Source organism: Glycine max, chromosome 17 (assembly GCF_000004515.6).
Source record: "Glycine max cultivar Williams 82 chromosome 17, Glycine_max_v4.0, whole genome shotgun sequence".
NCBI lineage: Eukaryota > Viridiplantae > Streptophyta > Magnoliopsida > Fabales > Fabaceae > Glycine > Glycine max.
In genome coordinates this window covers 5,934,357-5,951,076 of record NC_038253.2, presented here as the reverse complement: position 1 = coordinate 5,951,076, position 16,720 = coordinate 5,934,357, and the positions used below count along the sequence as shown (strand labels likewise).

Below are 16,720 nucleotides of genomic sequence, written 5' to 3'. Positions count from 1 at the left end.
AATGGCACGTGGATGAAAAAGAAATATTCTTTTTCTTTCTTAATTGTTACCTTCTTTTATAAGCTACTTCTAATTGGAATATAGGAATGGAAACAAGTAATTTAATCTATAAATTGAATCTAAGAATGTTGGGATCTTTAGAGTTTAGATGATGTTCCTGATCAAATAAGAAGTTTGCCTAGCATTTGCATGATAGTAATCTTATCTGTTTATTATTTTCTTTCATCTTATCTACCCTAAACTTTTGTCTTAAAAAGTTTGGGTGCCATGCTATAGCTTTGAGAAGTGATTCCTTGATTGACATAGGTCCTCAATCATTCAGTATTTGACCACTTACCACAGGATGAGTCTCCCAACAGTGTACCACTGCCACCTTTCATGGTCGACCATGATAACCTTTTTCATTTTCTTGCTAAAATTAATGTTTTAGCGGGAGTATCACGGTAGTATGGTACAACTAAGACTACAAAATGCCCTAATTGAGGAAAGTTGTTTGCACTGCATATATAGCTTGACTTTTGTGGTACCTAGATTTCAATCTTTCTTTTTTGACTGTCTAATATATAATAGGGGTTTATTCACGCACATGTATCACTTAATAACTTCTTGCAAAATACAAATTTAACATGTCTAATTATTAAATTTTGTGATATTATTTCTGATCATCATATACTAAATTTTGAATAAATTAAATTCATAAATGTGTAAACAGTTTTTATAATTTCAACCATATGGTCCTGATTTTTTAAATTAAAAAAAATATGTCTTGATAAAAAAAAATATGAAAAAGTGTCTTAATTTTTTTTAATATTTAGATAGAATTTGTTTCTTAAAAAAATATAAAAATATTTTTTTTGTGAGTAAAAACAGTTTAAATAAAAAACTATTTATTTTATTTAAAAAAACATTTTTTAACAAATAAATTAAAATAAACGGATCATGTATCAATCACAAGATTTACTAATTTCTTTTCATTTATTTTGAAGACGCAAAAAGAAAAGGGGCCCACAAACGCTTCAATTAGAAGTGGAAACGTAGTGAGAGGTGTTAAGGAAGATCCATTATTCCGATTTTGAGAGAGAAAGACAAATATATTGTACAGGATTTTTCTATCTCTTACACTGTTTTGATGCAGGTGATCGAAAATGAAAAAGAAAAAACAAAATTATGTAATAACAATATAAAATAATTATAAATAATTATTCAATCATAAATTATTATATAATATATTTATTAATTTTTATAATAATTATTTTAAAAGTCATATATAAATGGAGATTTATGAAAAATAATATTTATTTCATTTATTTTCAACTGTAAAGACTACTTTTTATATTTATGAACATAGCTATATTTTTTTAGAAGCTTAAAATAAGTTTTTGATCTTTTTAAAAAAAATAGTATTTTTTTTAAAAAAAAAGTCTGATGACCATTTGAAAAGTGAAAGCATCTCCTAAATAAAAAATCTATATAAAAAATGAAAACAAAGTAACTTCTTCTAAGTTCTAAAGCAAAGAAGTATGTTCTGTTTTTGTTTTGATCCAAATTTAGTAGGCGAGAGATGCAGTGACGGTGGACAGTGGTGACTCAAGCACCAACGAAAACGACACAATGTTAAAGTTAAGAATAAAAGAAAAAAAGTTCCTCCTAGGCCACGGGCCATCCTGGAGCGTTATTCGCACGCACATCTTCCCCCAAAGTTACCCATAGCTTTGTCAACTGTTTATTTGATGTACCAAAAAAACTAGTTGCTCCTTCTCGTAATAGAATGATTCTCTTAAATAAAGTTTTTGGAAGAAAAATAAAATAAATATAATTTCTTAGAATTATTTTTTTTACAAAAATAAAAAATACTATATTAGAAGAATTAAAAAATATTTAATTCTTTATTAATTTGTGTTTGCAAATCAATATGATATACTCGTAGAAGGATAATATGACAATGTAAAAAATATATTTTTATATATCAAATAAGAAAAAATAAATAATATACAACAATTTTGTACTATTATCTAATTATAACTTATAAAATATGATAAGTTTGTTAATATTAATAATAATTACAAATTTAAAAGTTATAATAAGAAATTAACGTGCATATATATGATCATTAAACTCATCAAATAATTAATAAGTAAAATTTTTTGACAATATTTTAAACAAAAAATATTATAAAAAATAATTAAATTTATTATCCATTCATGTAATTTGGTATTTTTTTCATTTTAATTATTGTAAAATATGTTTATTTTGTTTTATTTTTTGTTTTAAAGCATTTTTTGAATAATAAAAAAATATTTTAAACAGTGAAATAATATTACCTAAAATACTTTAAGGAGAAAAGGTAAAATAAATATATTTTGTAATAACTAAAATGAAAAATATTTAAGCCAAAAAAATTGATTGAGAATGGATGATTGCTTATATCAAATGTTGGATTTGATTGGTTATATACGCACTATTCAAATCAAAAACTTGGAAACTGATGGGCAATGGCAATGGGGATTGTATTGAATTTCAGCTTTATGCATGAGCGATGCCGTACCAAACTACCAATGAATCTTATAGAAGGTTTTATTGAAAAAATAAAAAGGATAAGCTAGGTGCATTATTGTCTTCAGCGTTCACAGCAGCTAATTAACAACTAATTAAAGATAAAGGCTAATTATGTTCTGTTGGAAGAAAAAGTTAACGACAGATAGAGAGCAATGCCATTGTCAGCAGACAAAGAGAAAGATACTGTCACTGAAAAAAAAAAATTGAGGACATGACATTATTTTGGTCTATGTATGAGTCTGTAAATCTAAATATGGCAACACAATTTAATGTAAAAAGCAATCTCAAACATAATCATATTTGAAGTTGACCATAATGATTTGGTGTGAAAACATTGGTAATTATATGCAATTAACGTCTCAATTAGTCTGAAAGCAGCATCTTAACTTGAAAAACACATTTATCATAACGAGAGATATGATTAAAATTCTGTGCATGATTGTTAATTAATTAGGAAGTATTTGTCAGTATAGAGAATAAAGGATGTTTTAATATTTTTTTTTAAATGATATAAAAATATTTTTTTATCATAAGAGAAAAAAATTAGTTTTCATATATTAATCATAAATGTTTGTTAGTATAAAGAATATATTAATCACAAATTATTTTAAAAAGATAATGACTAATTATATTTTATAATATTTCCCAAAGTTTTTATTTTTAATAATTTTACTACAAATATAGTTAATTAAAAATGAAATATTATCTTAGTAGGAAAATTCACATTTTTTTATTTAAAATGCGAGCATTTAATGTAATTATATTAATTATTTAATTTAATGAGTTTAATTTTATAATAGCGTAATTCGGTAAGTCCACAGAATTTGAAAACTGATGATGCAAGTAAATATTGGATCATTAGAAAATAATGAAAACTTTAATTGATCATTACATAAGAAATTAATTACCTTCAATGCATGTGTTTTTTTATTGGTTGATCTATATGTTGAAAGGAAAATATTTATATTGTGTGGGTTTAAAGTTTTTGATAAATGTTAGTCACTATTTTTAATGGAGATTATTTCGTACTAGTACCATGATCATTAAAAAAAATTAATTATTTGTAGTTTTTAATAGGAGTATATCAAAACACAACATGATTTTATTTCTCCTCACTAGAATATAAATTGAGAAAATATAAGATTATCTCAATGATTGAGAAAGAAACTTGTAAAGAGAAAAGTGAAAAAGAGGATATGAGTTCAAATCTCTTTCCCTTACACTTCTCATAAAACTAACAAATTAACATGGGTTGATAAAAAAAGGAAAGACATTTTTTGTCTTTGCAATTTAATGGGTTTTTTTTTTTCATTTTTACTCTTTCAATTTTTTTTCATCTTAGTATTTGAAAAATGTGATTGTTTTGTTTTTTTCTTAAAGTGTTTTAGATAACATTTTTTTCACCATTTAATGTACTTTTTATTGTTTTATCTAAAATACTTTAAGGCCAAAAAATAAAATAAATATATTTTATAAGTACTAAAATGATTTTCTTTAGGAAGAAAATGAAAAAAAAATTAAATTGTAAGAAAAAATATTTAAACCTAAAAAAAAGTAAAAGATAAGGTGATAGTCATCTTCTCTTCAGACATACTCTATTGGTTGAAGAAGATCACTCATCATTATTTTTAGTATAATACATCATTGATTGCATAAATATTGCATAATAATTTCTAATCAATTACTTTCTCTATCTTTAATTATAAAATTATTTTAAAAAATATTTTTTATAAGATTATTCTCTAATTTTAGATATATTAATTATTTTTTCTTATTTAGCCTTACTTAATTATTATCTCTCTAAACATTAATGAAAAGTAATCATAATTCTGAAATAATAATATAATTAATTAACTAATTGAATGTGATTAATTACTTACTTTTTTTAAAGAACGCGAATTAATTGTAAATGTTTTATAATTAGAGATAAAAAAAAAGTATTATGAACTCAAATTTTTATCCAAATTTATAAATCCGTGATAACTCAACGCCATCTAAATCTTAGAAATTTTGGTATTTTGTTTTAGAGTATTGAAATCTAGAATTTTGATTGAAGATTAAAAATAAAGTTTGCCCAACATACATACGGTTATTATGTAAATAAAATCCATCTAACTCATGCTTGTATTTAACCTTAATAATACTAAAACAATATAATTTTTTTTCTGATCATAATATTGATATTAAGTAAACTTATAAAAAAAATAATGACTAATTCTCGTTGAGATTAAAAGCGTACATAAGATAATTATTTTCTTTCTAATTTGATATATTTTATATTTAAGTCAAATTCAAATTCTAAATCAATTGATTAAATAACATAAATTATTATTGCTAAAAACATCATTTATGTATGGGAAATGTCGAGTAAAACCTCATTTTGGGCATGTATGAAGTTAAAAAAGGAGAGAGAAAAAGAAAATAGTAAATATAATAAGTGATGTAGTAATAAGTAGGGAAATAAATGGAAAAGAATGTGGTTTAATGAATATAATTACCTACCCAAATTAGGTCGTTTTAACATATTTTACACACGAAGATATCATATCAGTCAATCTCCTAGACTTAGGTGGTTTTGTTGAATATAAAAAGGGTAAGCCAGGTGCATTATTGTATTTGTATTCAGCATTCACACAGGCAATTAACAAATAATTAAAGACAAAGACTAACTCTGTTGTGTTGGAAGAAAAAATTGAACGACAGAGAGAAGATCAATGCCATTGGCCGCAGACAGAGAAAAAGACACTTTCACTGAAATTATAAAAGAATAAAGATTTGTGTTTTGTATTTTTATGTTAAATCCCTCATTGTTTTTTGGCAGTCACTATCATAGTTCAATTTGTGGTGTTAGTTTTGTTTTGTTACCCTTCCTCTCCAGCCTTTTCTTGAGTTTCTCTCTCTCTCTCCTTTTTAATTTTAAATAATTTGTTTGTCTGTTGCGTGAAAGAGGCCCTGAAAACAAGATTTCTGTAGTCAAGTTTGGAGCTTTTTGCTCTGTGATTGGTGTGTTCTCCAAACAATGCATAATTCTTCATCTGGGTACTTGGTTCTGGTTTAATATGGGGGTGGAAGACCGTTTTCCGGTGGGTATGCGTGTACTTGCCGTTGACGACGACGAAACGTGCCTCTCAGTGTTGGAGAACCTGCTTCGCAAATGCCAGTATAATGGTTAGTCACTTTTCCATTTTAATTCACTCAATTCGATTCTACATTGGTTTTACTTGTCATCTAGTGGTCATGAATTGTTGCATGATTTGTTTTCTTGTTATTCTCTTCCCATGTGAAGTTTTAGACACATGGATACTTTGTGGTTGGCAATTTTCATTGTTATTCAAAATTTCTTTCTTTGCAAGTCGGATGTTCTTTCTTTATTCTCCCAAAAATGAAATTTTTTTCTCTTACAATACTGAAGATTTTTTTAAAAATGTTTTTATTGTGTTGCTACATTACTTTTATAACTAAGAATCCTGCCATAATTCTGATTAAGCGTCTGACAATTACACTCCTTTGTCTTATCTCACATCTGATTTATATGTTTGTTTGTTGCAGTTACTACAACTAATCAGGCAATTAAGGCGCTAGACATGTTGAGGAAAAACAGAAACAAGTTTGACCTTGTTATTAGTGATGTGAATATGCCAGACATGGATGGGTTTAAGCTGCTTGAGCTAGTGGAACTTGAAATGGACCTACCAGTTATCAGTAAGCTCAAACACTTCTGTCTTGACATTCAATCAACTTGAGGTTTATTCTCTTATTCCGAGATTGTTGGTATTTAACCAAAGAAATCTTTCCAAATTCCATTTGATTGTTTTTTGTTCTTTTCAAGTCTAGAGAGAAATTCACGGGTCTCAGAAACATGTGCCATCTCACAGTAATGATATGGACTTAAACTCTTGCGTTTTGTGTCTGTGTGTGTGATCTAGTGTTGTCAGGATACGGTGATAAAGAGCGGGTCATGAGAGGTGTTATACACGGCGCTTGTGACTACTTAACGAAACCGGTTCGAATTGAAGAGTTACAGAACATATGGCAACATGTAGTGCGAAGGAGGATTGATAGCAAGGATAAGAATAAGACTGCAAGTGAGGGAAAAGCCTGCAGTATGGCTGGTAAGCTTGCAAATGAGGAGAAAGCCTGCTATATGGCTGGGGAATGTAGTCAAGCCATGGCATCAAAAAGTAATGCCGACCAGAATATAAAACTGGGTCAAAAAAGGAAGGAACAAAGCGAGGATGAGGAAGAGGAAGAATATGATCAAGAAAATGAAGAACCCTCAAATCAGAAGAAGCCTCGTTTAGTTTGGGATGCCGAGTTGCATAGGAAATTTCTTGCTGCGATTAATCATCTGGGAATTGACAGTGAGTTTGTGATAAAGAATATCTACTTTTCTAATTTTGCTTGACTTGAGAACATGGAATTATAATGTATGTTTATTTGGCACCTTAATGTGGATTTTGTAGCTCCTAACGTGAGGTTTCAACTGTTATTGCAGAGGCTTTCCCCAAGAGAATACTGGACCTGATGAATGTTGAAGGACTTACACGAGAAAACATAGCAAGCCATCTGCAGGTATAAACTCTAACTTTCCAATTTATCATATGCCCCTTTGGTTTCAATTCCGGGGCCTATTGAAGGGCGTAATTTGCATTTTGAACTGGACAAATAATTGGAGTGAGAATGTTTTAGATCTGATAACTCATTAAAAGTTTAACAATGGTAATTTATGATATATAAGTGTGCATAATGAACAACAATTTTGTTCTAGATATAAGCTTATGCAGTCATTTTGTATTGCAGAAATACAGACTCGGTCTCAAAAAATCCACTCAACAGCCTAGCATGGTTGCTACGTTGGGTAATAGTGATCCTTACCAGCAGATGGATTCAATAGAAGGCTTTCGCACTTTGTCGGGATCAGGAGGAATGATAAGCACCACACTACCATCATATGCATCTGGTGGACTGTTTTGTAGGCTGAACTCCCCATCTGGCTTGAGAGGAATTAACTCTTCTCTTCTTGTTCAGCCTGTTCATTCTCAAAACATTGATAGCAGGTCCATAAAAACACTTGGAAACATGCAGCTATCCATGTTTTCTGCAAATCAAACCTCAAGTTTATTACAGGGCATTCCAACATCAATCGATGGTAACCAATTTCAGCAGAATAATTGTTCAATTGGTATTAGGAAGTTGAGTCCACTTGATGATTTATCAAGTGGATTTAAAGTTTCCTCTGGTTTCTCAAACAGTAGAGCTACTGTTAGAAATCCAAATAATTCTCTACATGGTCTCTCAAATAATCATTTACTTTTACAAGGAAATTCCCCACCAACACATAATTCTGGAGCATTCGGAAATCACTCTTCTCTTGGAGCTGCTTCGGTGAAAACACAATCCTTTGACCCTGGCATCTGTGAGTTGGGTTATAATCGGTGTAATAAAAGCTGGCAGGGAACAACTCAGATATCTAAGTTTCCTGCCAATACTTCTGCAGTCAGTAACAATGATCAGCTGGCTCAAAATAACTTGAACTTTTCCTCATCCACTTTTTGCAGTGGGAACAGCCCAGTTGATTTTTCTTCCACTAGTGTTGTTGCTCCTCCCTTGGAGGATGCTAGAGGTAAGCTACGATGTCAAGAAGGCTTACTTGAGAATATCTTACTGACATCATGTTACACCCAGCATCAGAGCTGGGAAGCAGATAACCGGGGTTGCAACAAAGAAATGAGTCAAACTTTCAACACCATAAAGTCTGTCTCTCCTAATGGAGACACTAGTTCCTTAGGACATAGTTTAGACCAAAACAATACAGTTAGCAGCAAGAGAATTGATGTATCTTTGGTTAATCCATCAGTCACGCAGTCTAGTGAAGATGAGAAATTCTATTCGATGGAGTCAATTGATGGCTGCATTTTGCAGAGCATGGAGTCCCAAGAAGATCTCATGCAGAATACTTTTGAGTCGTTGGATGACATAATGAGTGAAATAACCAAACAGGTATGATCAAATATTGTTCTTGTAATTATGTTCAGTTTAGCCATGATATCCTCAGGTTTCAACTCCTTAACAGATTATATATTTTTGTTTGTGCTGTGAGTGTGGAGGGCTATACTTACGATGTTTTCATAATTCAGTTCCATTTTTGGCCCAAATTAAAGCATTCAACGGTTGTTCTATTTGCATCATTTCATGAAAAATGCTATGATGCAGGAGCAAAATGCCATTATGTTGATGGATGGAGAAATGGAGTTTGATGCTTACCATGTTGGATCATGCATTTGATTACTTCTGATTCGCCACGAGCATGAAAATCGCTAAAGTTACTACTCTCCTGTCCTGGAGTCTTTCATCGTGCAGTATCGCATTGATGTAATTTCTGTTTCACTAATAGTGTGTGCTACTTGTACAGTAGTAATTGCATCAAATTCTCCACTCTCTTGATGATCTTTTTATATAAATAAAACAACGAGTTAACTTCTTAGTATTGGGTTCACTTGCGATTATTTGAAAGAACGGAATTTACTTTACGCTTGTTTTTTTTACAATGAAAATGTGGTACTTTTTCACTTATGCCAAATTCAACAAAATCTCTTCATGAATGTTTAATAACATGAGAGTTAGAATTAAATTCGAATAAAATTCTACTCTCGTAATCTGTTTTATGATCTCAGTGAGAAACGAATCAATTGGTCACTAAGTCAGTGAATAAAATTCTCAAGCTACCCATTGTTATCTGGTAAAAAAAAAAGCACAAGTAATTAAAACTATACGCAGTTATCTTATTTGGCAGTTGTCAGACTTGGGCCTGAGAATGGAAACTGTCATTTACAAGTGTGTGGCTCTGCCGTGCAACCATTCTAAAATTTGCCGAACTGGAACATAACTTCAAGCAGAAGATATCATTGATTCTCGCTTTTAGCCATCTAAATATAACTTAAGTGAAACACTGTACTTTTCAAACTCGGGTAATCATTTTTTTCGAGTAATGGTAATTGCGTACGACTACTTCTGCATATGTCACGAAATAACATTGTGCCCCATCACTATTTCTTCAGAATGATCCAAATTATTCACGTGGACACATTATTACATGATATAATTTTCCGTTTAATTTTGTTTACTGGCGATTACTTTCTACCTTCGTTCCCTGAAGGTTTCTATAAGAAATGCAGCATGCCACTTTTCTAGTATTTGATTTTGTTTCATAAAGGCCTTCAACTAATGGAAACTACTCGATTATTTATATCTTGATATGGGAATTGCACGTGCCTTGACAGAGATTGTGAAAGGTAGGCTGGTAAGAACATCATTAACATCACATCCAAATTGGACTTAGATTCTCTCCAGCTGGTTGCACCATCCTTGAGAGAGTGAGAGAGTTTCACTTTCACTCACTTATCTCATATTTAGTGAAGGATGATACAGCTGCAGAAAAGAGTCTTGACTCTTGAGGGATAAATTAGGTACACAAGAATGCCATTATAAAACGTTCACAACTCTTGAGGGAAATATTTCAGAAATGAAATGTCAATGTCTTGTATCTTGTTTTAGTGCTTTACAGACCTAGAGAACACCCTCACCCACGCCCCAAAAAAAGACCCTCTTCTAAGAGGAGCCTTACACAAGAAGGAACAAAATCCTTAATAGAAGACATCAATGGTTGTGTATAAGGAATTGGCTGTTCCTGAATGTTGCTTAATGAGAGCAATCAGAGTCCTTCACACGAAGTCTATCATTTTTATAAGATTTGGATGAGCTTGATGTTGATTAACATATTATGATGTGGAATCATATCCAATAGTTAGAGGTAAGAACTAAGAAGTGAGTTTGTGTATTTCACTAATATTTTATGTTACACTTGGATTTTATTGCTATCATGGAGATGCGGTTGATAATTGATATGATTGCCAAATTTAACATTACTGGTTCAATCATGAGGCAGTGAACCTCCAAATGTTCAGGTAAGCTAGAAGGAGGTGGGGGCATTTGTAGAAATTTCATTAAGTAACAACTGGTGCATCCTTTTACAACATTAGATTCATGTGGGACAGTAAAATGGATTTAATTCCCCATGTGTTTCACTCCAGTTTTCACAATTATTTTTCCCCATATTCAATTCCCAATATCCAACCTCTTTACATGCAGCTACAATTGGTATAAATAAACTCATTCAACGAGAACACACTCAAAATGAACTTCAATGTCCAGAATGATTCCCAGCACTCCAATCACCATAGTGTGTGCGCATAATAACCAATAAATAGTGAAATAGCATGATTCAAAGGGAACAGATTTTCCAGCATTCCCAATTCCTAGGCACCATTCTACATTTTTTTTTCTTCACAAGAAAACACATGATAATAATAATAATCTACACATCCATAGACAAATAAGGAAACAAAGAACAACTGAAATGCAATAAAGAAAACACATAAACAAGGCTACACACCTATTGGTATCTATTGCGCAACACCTTGTTGTTCTTCAAGGTTCTTAATATGCGCCTTGAGAACCGTAACAAGTTCCCTAGCAGGAGACTGAAGAGTGCCAACAAGAGCGGAAGCAGGGCTCTTCAAAGCCCCCAAAAGGGTGGCGTAAATCTCAGCGCGCGTGGGCAAGGATTCGAGGTTCTTAACCTCATCGGGGCCGTAAAACTTGCCTTCGAAAACGGCGCCGGTGAAGTCGTTGTCCTCGAGCTTCTTCTCCTTCTGGAAGTTCCTGTAGGGCTTGATGGCGGAAGGGATCTCCTCGGTGTGGACGAAGAGCCACACGTTCATGCCCTTCATGCAGGGCTTCAGCGTCTCCCAGGGCGTGCCTTCCACGGCCTTGTAAACGAGCGTGTTCTTCGCCACGATCAGTTTCGTTGTTTCTGGGAGCGTCTTTCGAAGCTCCTGGAACTGCTTCACCGTGAAGCCCTTGTAGTTGATGCCGGCGAGGAGGTAACAGTTCTCGAGCTGCTCCCGCACAGTCTCCACCGTTGCCTCTTTCTTTGTGCGGGGAATTGCGGCGCGGATGGTGGGGAGGCGCGGCGGGGGGCGGTGGGCTGGGCTGCGGGAGGGAATGGTGAATGGATTGGTGGGCCGGGTCAGGAGTTGGGCTTGGGCTTGGGCTTTTGTTGAGGGAAGGGCGAAGCTCATTGCGGAGGCCGTGGCTTCCATGGTCGGAATTAGGGGAAAGAGAGAGTAAAGATGGATGAAAGTGTGGAGTGTTTGGCTTATCTTATCGCTTCCATCATCTTGTGATTGTAGTCTCATACCCGAGTTTCAGTTTTCGGGCACCCGTACCCGAGGTCTTTAACCAATCACGATTCAACATTTGGCTTATTTCTTCTCTTTCACCCATTCTTACCTCTTTCCATGCCTCCAATGCCATGTTTTATCTACATTTTTTTGTTGTTTTAGTAAGCATAAATTATTGTGTTTTTCATACTCAAGGACTGAAGTACAATTTTTAGTTTTTTTAAAGACTAAATTATCATCCATTTATATATTTACATTTACGATTTCACTAGCAAATTTATCTTGCATTTTTAATATATATAAATTCAAATAATTAATTTTGAACGAAAGTATTCTTAAGAGATATTCATCAACATAAATAATTTTTAAGAATTTTTCTTCAGCCAGAGCACTTGAAATGTGAACCTATACATGTTAACTCGCACATTAAACGAGTTGATCCATAATTTAATAGGTTTGGTCAGTTATTAGTATATCAAGCCGTTTAATTATTAATATTTTTTAAAATTAAATAATTAATTTTTATTAAATAATTATATATTTTCATTTGATATTATTTATATCATCATGCATATTTATGTGGCCTAATAAAAAAATATGACTAACAATTTTCTATATAATTTTAGAGGGGAAATGCATCCGTATATTGTTCATAATATTAACGTGTCAAAATTTTTAACATGAAATTATTTGTATCATTCATATTTAGAATTCAAATTATCCTGTTATTGCAAATAGTAAGTACGTACCAATTGTTTAAAATATTTTTCAGATGTTTTTAATTTCTTTTCTAACTAGCACAATACAGCCAACTTCCCTTAGCCCATTTATTTTGGGCCAGTTCGGTCTGACCTACTTACTTGTGGGCCTATGCAAACCAGACTCGCTCTTTTATACTCAGCTCTATAAATTAAAAAGAGCAAATAAATGCGATTTGAATTTTGAATCGACTTGGAAGTGGACTGAACTTTTAAATAAGTCATTGATAAATGTTTTTATATTTTTTTCATACTAAATTAAAGTATTTTTTTTACTCCTTTTCCATCTTTAAATTTTACTTCTTTTTCATAGGAATATATATTTAAAAAAAAAAAGTACCGCCACAACATATAATCACAAATTATTCCAAATATAAATTTTAAGAATTTTTTTTTTTAAATGCAACAAATTTTTCATAAATGATAATTTTTTGTAGGATGATAATGTAAAATTATTTTGAAATGTTGGTATATAATTATTTTTTCTATTTTTCTTAGTACACCCTTGAATATTACGAGTTAAAACTTATAAAATAGAATAATTTTTATAGATTTTGAATTAATAATAAAAATATATATTTAAAAAGTGTTATTATTCTTTAACAAGTAAGATGAAGGAAGTACTAGAAAGTAGAGACAACATTCTGCGGGTAGCAATAGCATGAATGAAATTGATTGTCCACGTGTAAGGCCAAAGCTTGGCCACGCCTACAAAATCCGAGTCCAACGTTAAAGCCAGCCTAAGCTTGAACCCTCGTTGTAGAGCAAACAAACCGAAACACATTCACCACGATGGCGACCAAAGCGATGGAGGTGGTGAAGGGTCTGGACGTGAAACGGTACATGGGTCGGTGGTACGAGATTGCGTGTTTCCCGTCGAGGTTTCAGCCCAGTGACGGCGTCAACACCAGAGCCACCTACGCTCTCAGAGATGACGGCACCGTCAACGTTCTCAATGAGACTTGGAGTGGCGGCAAAAGAAGCTTCATTGAGGGCACTGCTTATAAGGCCGATCCCAACAGTGACGAGGCCAAGTTGAAGGTCAGGTTCTGGGTGCCTCCGTTCTTACCCCTTTTTCCCGTTACTGGGGATTACTGGGTTTTGTACATTGACCAAGATTATCAGTTTGCTCTTATTGGCCAACCTAGCAGGAACTATCTTTGGGTATGCCTATATCTTCTCCTTTTTTCTTAAATATGATCATTTCTCTTTCGTTCCAAAATGTATGAACAAAAATTATGAGAAATTGTGGATTGTAGCACAATTACGGTTGCAGACACCCCAAAATCCTTGATGTTGCGGCCAAAATTGCAATCAAAAACCAATTTTTAAAAACCTGCGTATAGATATTGATATATAGATGAAACAAGTATGGTGTATGGAATGCTTGGTATAACCATGTTCCAAAAACATGTGGTCTGGAGTTTTGATCCCAAGAATTAGTCCTTTGTTAAAATGATAAAAGATGATTTAGTATGTAAGTGCTCTACATATAGAGCTTATTTCTAACAAGCTAATATTACTCTTAACATCCTTGACTCGGATGGAATTAGGTTGTGTCAAAAAAAAAATAAAGATATATAGATGAAACAAGTATGTTGTTTGGCTTGTGAATGTCTTGTTTGTGATTTGCTCATTTCCTATCATAATTTGGGGTCATTATGGTCCCTAGATATTGTCCAGGAAGAACCATATGGATGATGAAACCTACAATGAGCTTGTTCAGAGAGCTAAGGATGAGGGATATGATGTGAGCAAACTCCACAAGACTCCACAGAGTGATTCTCCACCGGAGGAAGAAGGTCCTCAGGACACCAAAGGCGTTTGGTGGATCAAGTCCCTTCTGGGGAAATAGGTGTGGCTGAAGGTGAAGGAGTGTTTCATATCGTTAATAAAACTGATGAATCGGAGCAATTTAGATTGGATCTCTGTATTTTTACATATGTTGGGTTGTTGTGTAGATAGACTAAGGTGGTGCGATATCCTTTGTAAAGTTTGGTGCTCTGATTGTGTTTGTTCTCAGTTGTTTTGGTATGAAACCAATGTTTGAATACTTTACAGCGATTTCTTTTTGGCGTTTACTTTTTCTTTGTTGAATTCTCTATGAGGTTTTTGCGATTTATCCTCTGACACACATTTTGGTGTGGCAAAGTGGAAATTGTTAATGATCAATAGTTGATAAACAAGTACTGACAGTGAAGTAAATACGCATAGGGATGTCTTGAATGCTATCTTAAACTATAAAATATACCATTAAGTTTAAGAGGAAGTTTTATTGCCTAAATATAAAGACTTATAATGTTATATATCTTTTACAGTAAAAAGTTAACAAGAAAAATAAGTTTGATGTTAAACAGATGAGAGTGTAGGATGTAGGATGTGTAGAAAATACAGGATCAGAAGTTACTGAATTAAAGAAATAATTGGGGTAGCATTCTTGCAGTAAAAATGCTAAAATCTATCTGTGGGTATGAATGCAAGAGGCCTGTAAAATTCCTAGTAATGAAAAGTTGAACAAATAAGGAAAATTGTAAACCTTCCAAGTTCCACCCAAGGGGGAGGAAAAAGATAGGGGGGAAAATGATAAAAAGAATGTGATAAATGCATAAGAGATGTAATCAAGAATGAGAAAGATTAAAAAAATGAAGATAGAATATATATATATATATATATATAATCTAAATAAATAACGGATAATGCAATTCTATCATGGAGAATTGGAGATGGAATGAATTACAATGTAAATTTAACAATTACAGAAAGCAAACAATGGAGAGTGACGTAAACACGATAAACTATTTGCAGTGATGTAGACAGTAGACAGAATAAACTATTCCCTCCTAACCAACATCCTTAACATCGGATCAGTTGCCACCGGTGTAAACTGATGATCTCTTTTCAGATTTAAAATCAATTCTGTACTTCTTTTTTCATTGAAAAATACAAAATTACATCTATCTTTCTTGTATATTTTTTACTTTGTTAATTTTAATGAAACTATGAAAGTTTATATTGGGGGGTGTATGTCTTGGACATGAAAATATGTAATGTATATTAACTTTATAAGAATAACAGGTGTCTAACGCATAAGAACAATATATAAACTAAGAGAAGTAATTAATTTTGAAGAGAACTATCGATTTAGCAACCACTAAATGATGGCTATCAAAATACAGAATGTTGAATTCATAAAAATAACCTCAAGTACAAGAATGAAATAAAAATCTATGGCATGATAGTTGCTTGAATTACAAGAATAGCCAGAGGCCAAAGGTTTAATGGCTGAAAAACGAAAACATGAAGAAACACTTCATCATATGTGAAAAGAATAAAGGAATTCAGGAGAAACACTCCATCATATGTGTGCCCATGGTTCGTAGAACTCTGAAAGTTATACTCCAATGCAATGAAAAAAGCCCACCAACTCACATATAGCATGGATAAATCAGAACTACAAAATTAGATTGAATAAACAACAAATAGTCAAACATAAGTTTGGGTAAATTTTGAAATTACAGCAACTGATTTTATGTCCATTTAAAACGTAGGATATTACCATCTCGCTAAAATGGAGTTGGATCCTCTTGTGCAGAAGTCTCTGCATCTTTCTCTAACTTTTTTTTATAATATCTTTATAACTTTTCTTGACATTGGCCCTGAGGAGTGCATGCGTTTTTGGGAAACACCAAGCTGAAACTGACTCAACGAAAATAATAAAATTAATAGTAATATGTGACACTTTAATTTTAGGAAAATTATTTAGAGAACTAATTTAATAATACCTTAATTTTTAGAAGATCAAATTGAAAATTTAATCTAAAAATTATATGCAACAGCATCCTGTTCCCTTATGACCAGTCTGATGTTCGCTTAAAAATATAAAAAGATGAGTTAATTGAAGAACTTTTTCATAATTTCATAATTTTATGAGTGTAAAAAATTAAATAAATTACGTGTAACGGTGTAATAAAGAGCTGTAATAAACGGAACCGTACTTGGAGTTATCAGTGCTGTCGAAATGAATAAATGGCGTGGCCTAGAGTTAAATCCATGCCACAAATATGGTCTTGCATCCAACGACTAAAAACACAATCAACTATAGAAAGTTTGTTTTACGTAACAAACAAAACAAAGAGTAACCAAAAACAGCAAATAATGGTTAGA

General features: G+C 32.2%; 3 protein-coding genes across 4 annotated transcripts; 2 read left to right on the top strand and 1 right to left on the bottom strand.

The window, feature by feature from the left end:
* Window positions 1–5,203: 5,203 nt before the first annotated feature.
* Window positions 5,204–9,040, top strand: LOC100803040 (two-component response regulator ARR10). Of its 2 annotated transcripts, XM_006600495.4 has the most exons (7): window positions 5,204–5,724; window positions 6,106–6,258; window positions 6,483–6,917; window positions 7,052–7,128; window positions 7,357–7,705; window positions 7,877–8,556; window positions 8,770–9,040. In XM_006600495.4, exons 1-7 carry the CDS (start codon window positions 5,616–5,618, stop codon window positions 8,839–8,841), a joined length of 1,875 nt encoding a protein of 624 aa, XP_006600558.1. In that variant the 5' UTR covers window positions 5,204–5,615; the 3' UTR covers window positions 8,842–9,040. The 2 variants fall into 2 exon arrangements, with proteins under 2 accessions (XP_006600558.1, XP_006600557.1); XM_006600494.4 differs by having other exon boundaries at window positions 7,357–8,556.
* A 1,710-nt stretch (window positions 9,041–10,750) lies between these two features.
* LOC100791748 (50S ribosomal protein L10, chloroplastic) lies at window positions 10,751–11,818 on the bottom strand. The gene has a single exon (XM_003549507.5). The coding sequence runs from the start codon at window positions 11,811–11,813 to the stop codon at window positions 11,019–11,021; it is 795 nt and encodes a 264-aa protein (XP_003549555.4). The 5' UTR covers window positions 11,814–11,818; the 3' UTR covers window positions 10,751–11,018.
* Window positions 11,819–13,312: 1,494 nt separating this feature from the next.
* On the top strand, window positions 13,313–14,637 carry LOC100500030 (temperature-induced lipocalin-like). The gene is made up of 2 exons (NM_001248916.3): window positions 13,313–13,720; window positions 14,229–14,637. The coding sequence occupies exons 1-2, from the start codon at window positions 13,349–13,351 to the stop codon at window positions 14,409–14,411; spliced, it is 555 nt and encodes a 184-aa protein (NP_001235845.2). The 5' UTR covers window positions 13,313–13,348; the 3' UTR covers window positions 14,412–14,637.
* Window positions 14,638–16,720: the final 2,083 nt, after the last annotated feature.

Bases quoted from the DNA above. Each gene is read 5' to 3' on its own strand.
- LOC100803040 (XM_006600494.4), top strand. From the start codon at position 5,616: ATGGGGGTGGAAGACCGTTTTCCGGTGGGTATGCGTGTACTTGCCGTT. The intron at 6,259-6,482 runs GTAAGCTCAAAC...TGTGTGATCTAG, and splicing joins AATGGACCTACCAGTTATCA to TGTTGTCAGGATACGGTGAT. The intron at 6,918-7,051 runs GTGAGTTTGTGA...CTGTTATTGCAG, and splicing joins TAATCATCTGGGAATTGACA to AGGCTTTCCCCAAGAGAATA.
- LOC100791748 (XM_003549507.5), bottom strand. From the start codon at position 11,813: ATGAGACTACAATCACAAGATGATGGAAGCGATAAGATAAGCCAAACA.
- LOC100500030 (NM_001248916.3), top strand. From the start codon at position 13,349: ATGGCGACCAAAGCGATGGAGGTGGTGAAGGGTCTGGACGTGAAACGG. The intron at 13,721-14,228 runs GTATGCCTATAT...TATGGTCCCTAG, and splicing joins CTAGCAGGAACTATCTTTGG to ATATTGTCCAGGAAGAACCA.